At 40.1% G+C, this 17,473-nt stretch overlaps 2 protein-coding genes across 2 annotated transcripts; one reads left to right on the forward strand and one right to left on the reverse strand.

Moving 5' to 3' along the window:
- Window positions 1–191: 191 nt before the first annotated feature.
- ints4 (integrator complex subunit 4) lies at window positions 192–15,539 on the forward strand. The gene is made up of 23 exons (XM_083551568.1): window positions 192–381; window positions 1,178–1,375; window positions 1,557–1,674; window positions 3,787–3,893; window positions 4,227–4,430; window positions 5,841–5,891; window positions 5,964–6,052; window positions 6,168–6,288; window positions 6,403–6,474; window positions 7,806–7,980; window positions 8,081–8,286; window positions 9,234–9,376; window positions 9,489–9,604; window positions 9,906–10,039; window positions 10,130–10,296; window positions 10,387–10,480; window positions 10,566–10,646; window positions 11,220–11,350; window positions 11,937–11,996; window positions 12,943–13,102; window positions 13,182–13,325; window positions 13,444–13,564; window positions 15,196–15,539. The coding sequence occupies exons 1-23, from the start codon at window positions 328–330 to the stop codon at window positions 15,372–15,374; spliced, it is 2,925 nt and encodes a 974-aa protein (XP_083407694.1). The 5' UTR covers window positions 192–327; the 3' UTR covers window positions 15,375–15,539.
- aamdc (adipogenesis associated, Mth938 domain containing) lies at window positions 15,444–17,450 on the reverse strand. The gene is made up of 4 exons (XM_083551569.1): window positions 17,343–17,450; window positions 16,289–16,438; window positions 15,879–15,974; window positions 15,444–15,756 (listed from the first exon to the last, which is right to left on the reverse strand). Exons 2-4 carry the CDS (start codon window positions 16,418–16,420, stop codon window positions 15,616–15,618), a joined length of 369 nt encoding a protein of 122 aa, XP_083407695.1. The 5' UTR covers window positions 16,421–16,438; window positions 17,343–17,450; the 3' UTR covers window positions 15,444–15,615.
- Between the last annotated feature and the right edge of the window lie 23 nt (window positions 17,451–17,473).

Below are 17,473 nucleotides of genomic sequence, written 5' to 3' on the forward strand. Positions count from 1 at the left end.
TGCAGGCAACATGTACATTTTGTCCCTAATTTATTAATAGTTTGACACTATATTGGTCACAATAATGTATCGAATTTATTGAATGTAACTGTTCAAATGACTTCGTTAATAAACGACTCTTTTATGTCCCTTGACGTATTGTGGTCATGTGAGTTTATTGTTTAAATCCGTCTTTTTGCTTATAACTTTTGCTTTTAGACGCTTGACGGCGACAATGGTATAGAAGCTCAATACAAAACAGACTGAAGGGGGAAAAAGAAGAAGCGGCGCTACGGCGAGCAATGTGGGACAAATGTGCTTCGCTACAGTTCGCCTTTCATTGTGATAATGGCTGCTCATCTGAAAAAACGAGTTTACGAGGAATTTTCCAAAGTTGTGCAGGTAAAACACTTGACTAAAAAAATAGAGAGGGGAAAAATAAAGACGTGTAGGGCAAAGTGAAGTCTGTAGCTCACCAGCGAGCTTTCTCTTTCCCAGGAAACGTCGTTAGGTGCCTAAGCTAACAGTGGGGTATTGAGCAAAAAACTAAGGCTTATTTTCTCCTGTTTAGGTCAGAAATATTTTATTGAGATGGACAACAAATAGAAAACATTGCTTTTTTTCTATTCATAATGCTGATATTCTGTATATAAAACATTCTTATATGCTTGAAGATACATTTCTTTGAGAGATCAGCTTCATGGGTTTCACCAGAACCACCAGAACATAATGTCATCCTGAATTTAATAAACATTTAAATAAATATAAAACTGCATAGACTAGAAATATAATATAATAGAAAACTTGGGTAGAATATATAGTTTGTAAACTGTAATCTTTGTGGGTGAGAGTAAATTTTAGTATGCATAGTGAATATAGTGTACATATAGGCTACATAGTCTAAAGAACTACTAGTGTATTATAATAATAATAATAATAATAATTATTATTATTATTAGTCGTAGTAGTAGTATTTAGCTGTCTTAGACTTTTAAATAAAATCTTTGACTCGTTTTCCTGTGTACCATGTTTGAAAGCATGATCATGCATTTGAGTTTTGGTTGCCCAGTTTAAATACGTATTAAATATGTCGGATCATAAACTGTGCTAATCCCGATACTAACCCATACCAGTATCCATAAATCAAAAACGTGTGTCAGTAATTTATATAATTTCCTACATTTTTTCCACTTCTCAGCAACAACCTCTCGAGGAGGTCCCAGCCAAGAAGCTTCGTCTTACCAAGCCTAGTAAATCTGCAGCACTTCATATTGACCTGTGTAAAGCCACCAGCCCGACAGATGCTCTTCAGTATCTCCTAAACTTTGCTCGCAAGCCTGTGGAGGCAGAAAGTGTTGAAGGGGTAGTGCGCATTCTTCTGGAGCACTACTACAAGGTAAGTCTTGGCCAGGACAACGCCAACTTTTTTGTTAATAGCGTAAAGGGGAAAGGATTAAAGATAAAGTTAGAATTGCTGATGTGTGTATGTGTAATGTAAGCTTTAATAAATGTTGCATGCTGGTCACATTGTGTTCACCCTTTTGTTACTTGGTGCTTCTGAATATGTCGTCGAACAGGAGCTCGATAACTCAGTAAGGCTGAAGATTGCCTCGCTGCTCGGCCTGCTCTCAAAAACACCGGGGTTCTCCCCTGACTGCATCGTCGATGACGTCATTAACACTCTGAATCATGACAGTAAGTCATTTCAGTGTTATTCCGGTTCTGCTGTCTAGTTCCTAGTGTTTGCTGAATGACTCCTAATGATGCAAAATAAAATAAATGTAATATTACCTTCGTCTACAGAATGCACATAGTCCCCATTTGCTGTTATAAGAACATCCACTCAACTGGAAAGATGTTCCATAAGATTGTGGAGTGTGTTTGTGGAGATTTGTGTTCATTCACCCCAAAAGGGTGTTCGTAAAGTCAGGTACTGATGTAAGGAGGCCTGGGGTAAGGTCAGCGTTCCAATTTATCCCTGAAGGTGTTCAGTAGGGTTGAGGTCAGAGCTCTATAGCAGGCCTCTCAAGATCTTCCATTCCAACCCGTGTAAACCATTAAACATGTTTTACTGCCCCAAAACAAGCTGTACATCAATGCATGTACAGTAGCAGCAAATTTTAAAATAAATTTAAGAAATTATTTTCAGATCTCCCAATTGTCTAGTTATAGTTGTGAAGCTTAATATTTGTTTGTGCTCAGTTTCCCTCCAGAACCTTGATCTTGGATTAAACATGCACAGCTCCACTGGTGTGCATGTGTAATCTAAGTGTGCTATGGGAGGTTTGGTTCAATATACAACTTTTGAGTGTGTATGTGATTGAAACAGAAAATGAGCATTTGGATGATGGTGTTTGAATGTGTTTTTAAGTGCATTGTCCACAACTTGTTTTCCAACAAGTACCATGAGTTAACCATCAACCTTTACACTCTCCACTAGATCGAGAAACTTTTCTGAAGCCGATTTCGAGTTTAGAGATCATGCGAGTTGTAATATATCTTGAATTCTGTTGGCTGTTGTGGAAATTGGTCTGTATCTTCTACTTCCTTCTGCTTCTTTGAGCAAACTGAGATGTTTCCAGCCTGCAGAACATATCTGATGTATATTAGTGTGGATTCTACATTTTTGAAATAGTATAGAAGAGATGAACATTGTTTCTCCAAAAGATCTTCCTTCAGATGTTTGTTGTCAAAGAGAGCTGTCTTTTAACAAAATGTTTTAAACTGTGTTAATCGCTGGTGTCTGTGAAGGCCATTTTTATTCTTATCAAAGCATTCATTAAGCCCTGGTGACATGTAGATAGGGGCAGGGTCATTCTGGAAGAAACCATTCCCATCAGGAAACTTATAAAGGATAAAGGTGATCAGAAGAGCATTACATTGATTTGCAGTGACTTCTTTCAGGAATAGGTTAACCTAGTCATGCTAGAAATACAAAACATCCTTAAATCATTCCAGTGCTACCTTTTTTCCCTTTATAGACAGGGAGCAGGAATTCATTTGGTCCTTGTAAAAGACTACTGGCTCCTTGCCACATTCCACACTAACGGCCGTGACGCTTCACTGACCAGGCCACTTTGCTTTAAGAACTGAAACATTGTCTCCTAATAGCGAAAGCTTTTAATGCACAAGTTCTGGTTACAGTCTGTGGGGATTTCCTCCCCGAAACATGTCCAAGGTATATTGTGTGGGTCTGGTGTTTTAAGGTTAGGCTGAAGAACCTGTTATATAGTTGCAGGTGATGAATGAAGATTATAAATTTGTTGGAAGAGTTCCTAATCCTGGTTTTGAGGGAACACATTTACCGCTCTAGCTCACCCACTTGAACTAATCAAAGTTCAGTAGAAACCACTGAAATATGCAGGACACAAGGTAGTGCATACTAGTGTGTTCTTTCTAATCACCAAAATATCTCAACTATTTGGTCACCTGCTAATTCCCTCTCAACCGCCACGCCAAGTACACCATCCAAGCCTAGTGAAGCCAAAAGTGATGCTGTTTTACACTTTTGTTGTAAATTGCTATCTGCCCTCTTCTGCATATATATATATATATATATATATATATATATATATATATATATATATATATATATATATATATACTTACAAATGCCCTCTATTGGTTAACATTGCTGTGCTTGACAGTGTGAGAGTATGTCATCTCTCCCACTTAGTGTTTTGCAATCTAATCATAATTGTTAACGATATCTGCAAACCAATGAGTTTTAAGCCAAATGTAGAGTCTAGTCTAGATTTATAAAATATATTGAATATATGGAATCTTGACTTTTCATTTTGCTTTTAGAATCTAACCATGTGTTGGCCCAACTGCTTGATACTTTGCTGGTTATTGGTACACAGCTGACAGACAACATGGCAGTCACGCAGAGACTCTTCGAAGTGGCATGCAAGGTAACATGTTTTATTTGATACTAAAAAGAACACAGGCATGTACCCCACTCCTAGTGAGCTCACAATAGTTTTTTTTTAGAAACATCTTTTCCTGTCATTTTGTTTTGTAAAAGACTCATTAGAGTGGTAGCTCAGCCGTTAATGCTCTGGGTTACTGATTGGAAGGGCGGGGGTTCAACCCCCCGGTATCGCCAAGCTGCCACTCTTGATCCTTGAGCAACACTCTGTGTTCTGGTGAAGCTGTTTTATGGGCTCTGCCCCCAGCTTCCAAACAAGTTGGTACAAATAAAGGCAAATTTATTTTGTGTATAATCTGTGCCTCTCCACTAAAAGCACCTTCAGAGCACTTATTTTGGGGTACGCAATAAGTGTCTTCAGCTCCTTGGCTGCTTGGGGTCTGTCGACAAACCTCCAAGTAAAGAGAGTGAGGCAGTACCTGGCACTTCCACCGCATCCCCGAGGGACGTCCAGAGTCTCATCAGCGATTACTTCAGTGACCAGGACCCTCGAGTTCGTACAGCAGGCATTAAAGCTATGGTGAGCCACATTAACGTTGCTTTAGCTCTTCTGTTTTTTTAAACCTCATTTTTATAGAAAGGAGGCCTTTTACTTGTCACATATTCACTACAGAATGGATCTTTAGACCTGGGGTCAGCGACCACTAGGACGTCAGCGGTGGTACTGCAGGGGTTCCGCTAATTAATGTTGAATCACGTTGCAAAAAACGTTGAAGCTGGTTAATTTACACTAATCATATCTGGCTGGCAGTCATTAAACATCCAAACCCATTGACACTAGATTAATATGAATTGTCTATGTTAGTAGAACTTGAAATAATGAAAACCCCCATGCTTTTGTGTGCCTTCTGCTTTCGTTCCACGTCTTTTCACGTTTTTTTGTAGACACGATTACAGACGCTCCCCACCTTACGAACAAGTTAAGTTTTCCGAACAACCGTTCGTACAATGAATTTTTCGGAAGTTTTTACTGTTCGTTATTGACTACGCATATCTCCTAATGATGTAGGGGCTATAAATACTATCAAATAAACAATACAATATACTAAAACAAATCTAAATAGTTTAAATACTGTACACAGTATTTTGTATTGAGTAATAACAAAATAAATGTACATTTTCTTTTTATCAATTTTATTTAAATAAAAATATTCTAGACTTGTTTAAGAAAAAAAACATCATACCAACAGTTAAATATGATGGTGGTAGTGTGATGTTCTGGGGCTGTTTTGTTGCTTCAGGACCTGGAAGACTTGCTGTGATAAATGGAACCATGAATTCTGCTGTTTACCAAATCCTGAAAGAAAATTTCCGGCCATCTGTTCGTGACCTCGAACAGATGCAAACTTGGGTTCTGCAGCAGGACAATGATCCAAAACACACCAGCAAGTCCACCTCTGAATGGCTGAAGAAAAACAAAATAAATACTTTGGAGTGGCCTAGTCAAAGTCCTGACCTCTATCCTATTGAGATACTGTGGCATGACCTTAAAAAAGCAGTTAATGCTCGAAAACCCTCCCGTGTGTCTGAATTACAACAATAATTCTGTAACAGACTCAGATTGCAAGTAATCACAAACACTTGATTGCAGTAGTTGCTGCTAAGGGTGGCGCAACCAGTTATTAGGTTCAGAAGCAAACACTTTTTCACACAGGCCATGTAGTTTTGGATTTAGTTTTTTCCTCAATAATAAAAACATTCATTTAAAAACTGCATGTTGTGTTCACTTGCATTCTCTTTTACTAATATTTAAATTAGTTTGATGATCTGAAACATTAAAGTGTGACAAACATCTGACAGAAATAAGGACACTTTTTCACACCACATATGCAATTATATATTTTCTCTTTAGTTGCCTAAGCCCTATTATGTAAGGACTCTGTTTTATTGGGTCGTATTTGACCTAATGCCACTTATTTTATGTTCCCAGCTTCAACTGCACGAAAGAGGAATGAAACTCCAGCAGACGATATACAACCAGGTAAAAATAATCTATAATTCTGTACTGGTTCATTATGCATGCCGGATCTAAACTGATTGTTTTGTCCCACAGGCCTGCAAACTCTTGAGCGACGACTACGAGCAAGTGCGCTCAGCCGCCGTGCAGATGGTGTGGGTGCTAAGCCAGCTTTATCCTGAGAGGTGGACTAATGTATTCTTTCAATACAGTCTCACATGATTCATAGAGATTCCTGTTTGTTTGCACTGTTTTCTGTATGGAAAAGTTTGTTTTTCTTCCCTCTCTGTTGTCATGTAGCATTGTCCCGATTCCTTCATCCAACGAGGAGATCCGGCTGATCGATGATTCATTTGGAAAGATCTGCCACATGGTCAGCGATGGCTCCTGGGTAGTGCGAGTGCAGGCTGCCAAATTGCTGGTGGGTAATTATTTATTTATTTATTTATTTATTTATTTATTTATTTATTTATTTATTCACTCCCTGTTTGCACTGAATATTTATTTAGTACCTGGATCGTGTTTGCTTTTTCAGGGCTCCATGAAGCAGGTGAGCCCACACTTCCTGGAGCAGACACTGGACAAGAAGCTGATGTCAGACCTCAGGGTAAAAACACATTCACAGTGGTATCGATTCGCCGTTTCGTTTGTGTGCTAATAGTTACATATGAAAAGGTCCAAATCTTATGCATTGATCGTTGTTATGTTAGAATATCTATCTTTTATATTTTATTATCTAAAATAATGAAAACTAAAGATACACGGTGGTATCAAAAAGTTTCGAGACTAAGAGTGCATCAAGGACAGGAGATTAGAACAAAGTGCAGAGATGAAATTGTGCGTAAATTTGGGCAAATCTGCAACGAAGACCTTTGACACATGGCGATGCTGGAAAGAGTCGTTCGAGGTGTATTAAGTGGCACAAGCGCCTCAACAGCGGAAGAACGTCACTGGAAGATGACGAGGGAACAGGAAGACCTTCGACGAGCTCAACCCCCGAAATGTCGAAACCATTCGGCAACTTGCGTATGATGATCGTCGGAGAACAATCCACCTGATCTCGCTTTCCTTCACGCAAGATTTGGCTCCTGCTGACTTCGCCCTCTTTCTGAAGATTTAACTCGAAGGTCATCGTTTTGACACCATTGCGGAGATCCGGCGCGAATCATAGAAGTTGCTTTACACACTTCGAAAAGAAGACTCCCAGGACACATTCCAGTAGTGGCAGGAACGCAGGGAGCGCTGTATTGATGTGTGAAGAAACTATTTTGAAGGTGATCATGTGTAAACGTAAGTAAATAAACTTTTTTTTTTTTTTTTTTTGGAAAGAGAGCCTCAAAGCTTTTTGATACCACCTTGGAAATCAAATCAGATGGTTTTTTTTTATATAATATATTATTGTTTACATATTTGTAAACCAAACTCCCACATATCCATCGTACATCCACCACCCATGATGTGTGGCAGTAAAAAAAGCATGCAAATTTCAGAAGCTTATAGAGTGTGTACATCTGTACTTCTTTTTTTGGGGGGGGGGAAGTATAGTTTCTAATGGAAAAAGTATAGTTTCTGATTTATTATGTTTAATTTTGTTGTATAAACAGGATCAGGGTTTTTTCGTTGTAAAACTAAATGAAAATGACTTACATTTATCTCATTCATGCAACTGAACAGCGATGGGGGTTAAGGGCGTGGCTCAGGGGACCAGGAGCGGCAGTTTGGTGTGGCCAGATAGTTGTATTTTTGCATATAGTATACAACAGTCAGCACAATCAGAGCATTGGAAACAGTCGTATTGCCATCCACATGGAGCAGTCTTTATCTTATGATGTCAAACTCCGGTATCCTCCCAAACAGAGCACAGGGGTACTGAATTTTTTATTTTTTTTCCCTAACTGTCCATGCTGTGTTGATTATTGACCTCTTTTCACACTTTAGAAAAAGCGCACGGCGCACGAGCGAGCCAAAGAGCTCTACACTTCCGGAGAGTTCTCCTCAGGCCGGAGATGGGCAGACGACGCTCCTAGAGAGAAACTTGACACATCAGGTGTCAACCTAATCGACTCTGGGGCCTGTGGAGCTTTCGTCCATGGACTTGAGGACGAGATGTATGGTGTGTATTTTGCCCTTGAAGGGAGCTTCAGTTCCTCACAGTGTGCGCTGTTGAAAATGTGTCCACCGATGTTCCATTCTTTTTTGTTTTATCTTTGCAGAAGTGCGGATTGCGGCCGTGGAGGCCCTGTGCTCCCTGGCCCTGTCCTCTCCTAGCTTCGCAGAAAAGTGCCTGGACTTCCTGGTTGACATGTTCAATGACGAAATCGAGGAAGTAAGACTACAGTCCATCCACGTCCTGCGAGAGATCTCCACTCACATCACACTGCGTGAGGACCAGCTGGACACAGTGCTCGCCGTGCTCGAGGTACCACTGGTTTGCATTCGGGTTGGTTAAAAGGGGTCGATGCATTTTTTTTTGTAACAGCAGCCCAAACAGTAGTACAGTGAAAATGTCAGGCATATAATAATGCACTCATTTGACTCATCATACAAGCACATTCAGCAATCTCATAAAACGTCAATGACAAAAACATGCCTAATTTTTATTATGGTCACATTTCTGAGGACATTCAAAACATTACATAGTGCTTAAGAGGAAAAATCATAAAGACACACACTGAAAAAAATCTGTGACAGGGTGGTGTAATGCAACATTGTTAGCACCCTGAAATTGATAACGGCACATAATGTGCATACTGGCACTTAAGCCATTAGTTTATTAAAGAATGACGCTCCATACTTTTCATCCATTTATGGGATTATTTATGGGTTGTGGAATACGTGGAATTGTGGAAATATTTTCAAAACCAGTTTTGTAACACGCCAACCGATGGCCGCACAAGTCTGTACTATGCTATACTATACGCATAGTCACAGGAGGCACCGAAAGTCAGTGTGCCAAATCGGAAGCTGTGCAACTGGTGCTATTCTGACCACGTGTGCACACCGTCACCGCGCTCCCCTGACGGTGCTTCAATAAAGAAGACTTCCAGGACACATTCCAGAAGTGGCAGAAACCCTGGGAGCTCTAAATTGATGTGCAAGGGGACTATTTTGAAATTGATAGTGTGTAAACATAGATAGATAAAGTACTTTCTTCTTGTATGTTTTCAGACCACCTGGTATACATGAGAAATGTGTTACTTGCAAAAATAACCAGTGTTCTGTCATCTCCCTTTTTTTTTTCTTTTCATATTATACTTGTCATACTGTATTGGCAAGAAATCAAGAGTAGACTTTTCTGTTCTGAAGACTTTCATACCATGGAAAACTTGGATTGATAATATGGGAACATGCTTGTTATGCATTCAGGATTCCTCCCGGGACATCCGAGAAGCCCTGCATGAGTTGCTGTGTTACACAAACGTCTCGACTAAAGAGTGTATCCAGCTGGCCCTGCTGGAACTGCTAAAGAACCTCGCCAAGTATCCGACCGACCGCAACTCAGTGTGGAAGTGAGCATCCTATCTAAATTTCCTTCTTGCTATGCAATTAACTAGTGATTTGTTTTTCAGAGAAATGCAGCTTGCAGTTAATCTTTCATTAATCTTTATTCCCCTCCTGCAGGTGTTTAAAGTTTCTCGGAGCTCGTCATCCCACTTTGGTGTTGCCCATTGTCCCTGAGCTCCTGAGCACACATCCGTATTTTGACACTCCAGAGCCGGACATGGACGATCCTGCATGTATCCTTCCCTGTTCAGCTCCATTTTCCTTTGTGTAGTTATATAATGATATTAAAGGCACAGGAACCTTTTTTTTTTTTTTTTAAGCCATGTATTAGTTTGAATTTCTTGGAGACGGATGATCCGCTGTGGCGACCCCTAATGGGAGCAGCCAAAAGAAGAAGAAGAAGAAGATTAGTTTGAATTTCTATTTAATGCCAAAATGGGTTTAATTCTGGATTGAGAATCAGTCAAAGCAATAAAATAAGTTATAGCCTCTACATCGTTATTTAATTATTTTCCTGATAATGAGTTTCATCAGACATTGCGGTTTTAGTGCTGGTGTTTAACGCAGCAAAGTCTTGTCCCACCATGCCAGCTCTGTTCTCAGACCACACGTTCCGGCACTACGCCTACCTGCGTGACAGTCTCTCACACCTCGTGCCTCAGCTAAGGGTAAGATTTTATAGTCCGTCAATCTTTCCTATTAGGCATCATTATATCTCTATTATCATGTTCTATTTTGCCTCTTGCCTCTACTTTCAGTTACCAGGCAGGAAGCAAATGGCAGCTCTGGGGTCGGAGTCATCAGGAAAGGAGACTTGCAGCCTGGAGTCGGCACAGCAGTTTCTCCAGGAGAGCCTGTCTCGAGTCAGCATCCTGCAGAACTTGGACTCACCTGGAGCTCAGGACCTGCTCGACTTTACCATCAGGTCTGAAACACAGGGTCACGCTCAGCCACCTGTGGCTGTTTCATGTGCTGATAATCTGTGCGCTGATGTTTATCCCGTTTTTTCACACAGAGATCTGCAGAGACTCGGGATGCTGCAGACAGAGCTGGCCGGATCTGCAGATTTTTATGCAACATACCTGCACTGTCAGCTGTTGTTAATGAAGGTGAGCTCTTATTTTGAAAGCTTTTTCAATCAACTCAGCAGTAGTAAAATTTGTAAGTGCTGACTGATATCATTTTTTTTTTTAGGCTCTACAAGAGAAGCTGTGGAGCATGGCTGTGCCTCTGTGTCTGAAACAGAATGCCATGGCATCAACTGCTGCACAGCAGGTACGTGCATTTACAAACACACACGTGTGCACATAGACACAATTTTTTATGTACCTCAAGCCAATGTAGATGATTATTTATATATGTACAGATCAGACATAACATTATGACCAGTGAAATGAATATCATGATCTCTACATCATGGCATCAGTTAGTGGGTGGGATTTATTAGGCAGCAAGTGAACATGCAGCTGGTTGATGCAGGAAAAATCCACGAGCGTTAGGAGTTAGTAAATTTAACAATTGTGATGTCTAGACGACTGGGTCAGAGCATCTCCAAAACTGCAGCTCTTGTAGGCTGTTCCCGGTCTAAAGTGGTCAGTATCTATTAAAATTGGAAGGAACCGGCTAAAGTGTCATGGCCGGCCAAGGCCAATTAATTAATAAATATTAAAGCTTATAAAATCAAGCTTTAATATTAATGTATATTTTTCCAAGGTTGATATACTTTAGTTTTGTTTGAGCCCTGTGAATAGAAGAATATTTGTGTGTGTGTGTGTGTGTGTGTGTGTGTGTGTGTGTGTGTGTGTGTGTGTGTGTGTGTGTGTGTGTGTGTGTGTGTGTCCACGATAGATTTTAGAAGAGACGTACAAGTTGGAATTCTTGTACAGCGGCCTGGAAACACGTCAGGTGGCAACTATTCATAATGTTCGACTGCAAGCCAAGGCACTACGACTTGTTCTTACTGCCCGCACCAAACGAGGGTCAGCACTGATAATATACACACACACACACACACACACACACACACACACACACACAAATACGCACAAATATGCACACAAATTTCACTATCAGGCAGCAGTGCATAACTCCTGAGACAATGTAATGATCTACACATGATCTGTATGTGATCAACCATGTTGTACATGAAAGGTTATGAAAGGTATTATCAATTTTGTTTAGAGAAAACATTTAAACAAATATAAATGAGTTCGTTTTAAAGCCAGAGAGACCACTTTTTGCCTGACTGGAACTGAAAGGCCACACATGTTTATTGGATTTGTTCACAGCATTCATTCATCTTCAGCAAACGCTTTGGCCTGGTCAGGGCCTTTGTGGCTTTAATTACATTTTGGGAATTAATTCGAAAATATTGTGGGCAGAAAAAGAAAGGAAAACAGTCCAGCATACACCTTCTACATGGGTATGTGAAGGGAAGAGAGAAGCACACTGCCAAGGAAGATCAATATTATTTTATTGACTCAGAGCCACATGTGATACAGTCACCTTCAGCTTCTGACATTTTGTGAAGTACACCCTGTGAACTGAAACACTTTTCCTTTGCAGGATCGAGCCTCTTCTCAGACTGTGTGAGAAGTTCCTACAGGAAGTGGAGTCTTTTCAGAGGTATGATACATAACAGTGATTAAATCACCACAGTGACACTTTAGATTCTTTGTCTATTCTCAGCACTGATTAGTGAGGTGGGGTGCTAACAAACCGTACATAGCAACGGTCAATATTTGTATATCTATAAAATCCATCTATATGATGACCACAGGTAATAAAATGGCCAGTGAATGTAGCAACAAGGTGTGGGAGCAGATGGACCAGACTGTTCAGTGAAAATGAGTGTGTTAACAGTAGTATATACAAGTACAGCTTTTGGTGAAAGAGGGAAGAATTTTTTCAGAAGAGCAGCTGTGTGCTCGCAGTCAGACAGGATTTATGACTGCAAGGCAAAATAATTTATATTAATGTGCTTATGATTTTATGGTAGCAGCTCCTTCACAGGGACTTGCATGGTGGATGCTAACATCATCTAAAGCTGTGGTCGCACTACACTTTTTGTTCTATTGACTTCCTTTTAGCACACATTAACAGTGGACTGGTTAAAAAATGTAACCTTAGTGTGTTTGCATTTCGCTGCATTTTAAAGTTCATGCGTGTTAGCACGCTCTAAGTACAGCACAAAACCGATGCACTAAAAAAATAATAATAATAATTTACAGAATATACCTGAACAGAATCTCCCAGACATAAATGTTAAATATTTAAATCCCTGCCGCAAATATGCTCCTGTGTCAGTCATGGATCATGGAAAGTAAAATTTGTGACGGGGGTTTAAATAACTGTGATAAAGAGACATATGATGTTGAATGGCTCATAGTACCAGCTATAACATAACTGATAATAAAAGCTAATGCAATTTCATTTATGGTACACAACATAAATAAAATGTAACAAACTTAGACAGTAGTCACCTTGCTTAATCAATTTAACAGCACACCATGTGTTTTTTTTCTTTTGCCATTCTATCAGATTTTAACTGTGTCCTTTTTTTCCTGCATAGGCTCTTCATGGCCGAGCTACCCCACCTTCAGGACAGTTTTGTGGAGAAGCTTCTTGAACTAATGCCCCGACTAATAACTTGCAAACCTCTGGATTTAGTGAAGATCCTCCAGACCACTCTGAGACAGAGCAGATTTACTCACCTCAAACTCCCTGAGCAGGTTGTTCTGTTAAAAAAAAAAAAAAATCACTATTTCTCCCAATAGGCTTCTAACTCTGTTGTTTTTGCTTCGTTTCCAGATCCACAGAGCTTCAGCTACAATTATTGAGCCAACCGGAGAGTCCGACAACCCGCTGCGGTTTACCTCTGGCTTAGTGCTGGCGTTGGACATCGATGCCACCCTGGAACACGTGCAAGACCCACAAGTAACAGTAAAAGTGCAGGTCAGGGTTCTTACATTGAGTTTTTTATAAAGGTGCAGAAAACATATGATATTATTTCAAGTCCTGAAGTGAATATGTTAAAGACTTTTCTCTCTCTTCTCTCTTATTCTTCCTTCAGGTACTCTACCCAGATGGACAGTCACACATAATTCATCCTAAACCTGGAGATTTTAGGACACCAGGACCAGGAAGGACACGGCTTATCACTCAGGTGTATCTGTCCCATACAGCCTGGACAGGTGAGACAGTTGCAGTTTGTTCAATTCTATAGATTAAATACATCTCTTACTCTTTTCTTAGACTGACTCGTGTTTTGCTTAGATTTTTTTATTATTATTATAACAAGGCTATTATGTTGTTATGAGCTAACTGGATAATAAGTCCAAATTAAAAAAGTTTTCCTAATGTGATGGACACCAGTCTTGTGCAGCATCTTTAGATAGTTTTTTTGAAGTTCAGTGACCTTCCGGACCGGTAAAAGTGCACCACTGGTCTATGATGCTTACTAAACAAACAAACACACACACACACAACGATTTGGACCTTGATAGTGTCAGTGGTGTGTCCTGCTTAGATTTAAAGTATTTGGAATTTTAATTTCAACAGCAACCGGAAAAAAGCTACGTCACCCTGAAGCATGGGCTATTAGCATTTTTATGATGAGCTACAACCAATTGTAAGCTTGTAATCACAGGCCTGCATGCACTCAAATACGAAGTGGTATCAAAAAGTTTGGAGACTAGCTCTGTTTACAAAAAATAGGTACTTTATTTATATACGTTTACACTTCTGAATAGTCCCCTTGCACAGAAATACAGCGCTCCCAGCATTCTTGCCACTTCCAGCAACTACTGCGATCTCCGTAAAGGTGCCAAAATGGCGACCTTTGACCTGGATCATCATCATCTTCGGGAAATATTACTTGTAGGGTGGGTGTGGAAGCGAGATCATGCGGATTGTTCTCCGACGATCATCATGCACAAGTTGCCAAACGATTTGCCCAGATTTACGCAGATTTTCACGCTCGCTCTTTGTTCTAACTTGCTGTTCATGATGAAATCGCAGACGTGGTAACGTCTCGCACGTGGTGAGAATAGCACCAGTTATCGCCATTAGTCTCAAATCTTTTGATACCACCTCATACACTTAGCTATCCTCGTAGAGACAAATTCTGAAAACTCAAAACACGCATACCCTTTTTATTTAGCCTTCAGTTTATGTCGTTCGCATGTTTTTCTAAAAGAAAAAACAAAATCCTTTTCTGCGGCGAGTTTATCGGTACATATGAAATTAAATCCTAGCAGCCACATTGATATAAATAGAATTACATCCAGGCCGGAGAATGTGGTTCTTGCCAGAATCGTTTCGAATGTGTGGGAGTCAAGCCATTTATCTCATACACAGAGAGAGCAGTAAATATATACAGTACGTGTACACTTCACTCCTTTACGTTGCGTCTCTTTTGGATTTAATAAGATGTCCTGACTTGCCAGTATGCAGTATCTTTACTCTGATACGTAGTTTATACACAACTGATTTCATGTGGGCATTATGTATTAATGCAGGAACGTCCCACAACTTCCCTGGTTTGAGCTTGAGCACAGGTTATGCATGTTCTCCTGTGTCTTGGTTTTGTCTAGGTTCTCTAATTTCCTAGAAAAACAGGCGAGCAAATGGACTGAATACTCTAAATTGCCCATAAGTGTGTGACCGTGTGGCCTGGAAGATATTCTCCCATCTCGCACCCAGTGTTTACTCGAATGGTATCTGGATCTAACAGCAACTCGGCCATGGTTACTGAAGATTAATGAATGAACTAATTTCCCTTAAGATGACCTCTTGCTTTTTGTTGTTGTTCTGATTCTCTCAGAGCCATCTCAGATTGAAGTGCGGTTGCTCCTGGCCTACAGCAGTAAACTGGCTGGGCCCAAACCAGCCTGGGACGAGAGCACAGAAGGCCTGCCAACAACCGAAAGCTCAATCGAGGGCACCATCGACCTCAGCAAACCCGTCAAGGTTTTCATCATGCCAAAACCTGCTCGCCGCTGATCTGGGACTTTAACGTACAAATCTGTACAAAAGCACATGCGTACCAAGCGGAACAAATGACTCAACAGCTTTTTTTCTTCCCGCCCTTAGAATCAATTTATTTTGAGAGAAAATATTGTTCTGTAGTTTTTCCTTGTAATAAAAACTTTTGTGATATGATGTAAATACTGTACTTTTTTTTTGAAAGAACGTTTGAAACCGCCTTTTCAGAGTAAGGCACCGTACAGTCAGCTTTCCGTCTTTAGCAAGTGGAATGGAAAACTCCTCCCACTTTTGCCCCCTGTCCTGCAAGGATGTTGTACTCCTTCACAGCGTTCTCCGTCTGCAGAACTTTTACATCCACACCCTGTTTCTTCACATGTTCCACTGTCGAGGGTGGAACCTGTAGTAGCAAGAAAATCACTGTTAATCCAGTTTCCACTCAGACCATCCAGTGGTTAGAAAGAAAAGAAAAACAGATGGGTATTCATTTGTATATATTTTAAGTTTGGTCATTAGAAATACCTGTAATGCTTCACTCATTCCTCTTCCGATTACCAGAATATCAACTCCTTTCCTCAGGATTTCCTCCAGGTCAGCTGGCTGGACACCTGGATAATGCTAAGAGACTCGTGCCATTAAAAAAAAGGTGCCTTCATAATTTTTTTTATTTTCTGTAGCAAAGCATTCTATCACTTTGCAATCATAATTGATCAGTCAGAGTGTTTGGGCCGATCAATGTGCACTGCAACACCCAATATGCATTATGGTAATGGCTCATAAACAAAATTTGGGATACAAGCTTTTTTTCTCTTTTGTGGTTCCTTCTATCACCATCTTGCCATTATTTAGTAAGCAAGACAAATTTTATCTAACAAAATATTCCCCTCCTTCACTCTTTGTAGAATTTTTTCCTAAATCGAAATCGCACTCACATCTGTCCCAGTTTCTCTCCAGTTCCATTCCCGACTGCCACCTGGCCACACTTTACAATCTTTATAGGAAGAGGAACAGCCTTTGACCTTCATGTGGCCCCAGGACAAAGATGCAATTTCTGGGGAGGACATGACTGCTCTGACCTGTAACTGAATAAATGGCATGATTTGAGCAAGCTCTTCATAACACTAAGGGGGAAACGTTTACTGCTATCGAAATAACAGAGACAGATTGCTTTAACGAACAGATGCGCTGATCAGGCATAACATTATAACAGTGTTATTCAGTCACTAAACATAAGCTCTTCATCATGGCACCTGGTATTGTGTGGAATATATTAGGCAACAGGTGAACATTTTGCCCTCAATGTTTGTTAGAAGCAGGAAAAATGGGCAAGTGTAAGGATTTAAACAAGTTTAACAAAGACCAAATTGTGATGTTTAGACGACTGGATCAGAGCATCTCCAAAACTGCAGCTCTTGTGGGATTTTCCTGGTCTGCAGTGGACAGTATCTATCTAAGGTGTTCCAAGGAAGTGGTGAACCAGTTACAGGTTTATTGGTGGTCAAAGCTCACTGATGCACGTGGGGAGGTCTGATCCAACAGACGAGCTTCTGTAGATCAAATTGCTGAAGAAGTTAATGTTGTTGATGCTCGACGGGTCAAACCTGTTTTAAAAGCAAAAGGAGGACCAACACAATATTAGGCAGGCGATCATAATGTTAAGCCTGATCAGTCTAGACAGACAGACACTGTCATTTCAAAGTACAGATACACAGCACCGACATGCAGTTTGACATCAACCAGAATTGCAAATAGTTGCATTGTGCAAACTGAAAATATGTCAATATATAGATCACTTGACATTTAGTAAGATTGGAAATGCATCAATTACACAGCATCTTCGATTAATATATAACTTAATATGTATATTTTATTTTACATTAATTGTACTGTGAGCAACTACAATCTGACAGTTTCCCTGTGTGATCAATAAAGTATTCTGATGCAAATTATCAGCCTATTTTAATAAAGATAAAGCCATTCTTTACCCCCCAGTAAACAGTAGATCAGCTTTCCTTATACACTCGGGCTCTTGCTTTGGCTCTGTGACTTCAGCGTCGCAAAAATAAATAAATATAAAGATGGCAGAGACACGCCCACACTAGGTCACGATTCTCATC

Source organism: Silurus aristotelis, assembly GCF_946808225.1.
Source record: "Silurus aristotelis genome assembly, chromosome: 10".
NCBI classification, from domain to species: Eukaryota; Metazoa; Chordata; class Actinopteri; order Siluriformes; family Siluridae; genus Silurus; species Silurus aristotelis.

Coding starts and splice junctions, on each gene's coding strand:
- ints4 (XM_083551568.1), top strand. CDS start 328: ATGGCTGCTCATCTGAAAAAACGAGTTTACGAGGAATTTTCCAAAGTT. Junction 382..1,177: donor AATTTTCCAAAGTTGTGCAG/GTAAAACACTTG, acceptor TCCACTTCTCAG/CAACAACCTCTCGAGGAGGT. Junction 6,289..6,402: donor TGCAGGCTGCCAAATTGCTG/GTGGGTAATTAT, acceptor TTGCTTTTTCAG/GGCTCCATGAAGCAGGTGAG.
- aamdc (XM_083551569.1), bottom strand. CDS start 16,420: ATGTCCTCCCCAGAAATTGCATCTTTGTCCTGGGGCCACATGAAGGTC. Junction 15,975..16,288: donor GGAGAGAAACTGGGACAGAT/GTGAGTGCGATT, acceptor CGAGTCTCTTAG/CATTATCCAGGTGTCCAGCC. Junction 15,757..15,878: donor GAATGAGTGAAGCATTACAG/GTATTTCTAATG, acceptor TTGCTACTACAG/GTTCCACCCTCGACAGTGGA.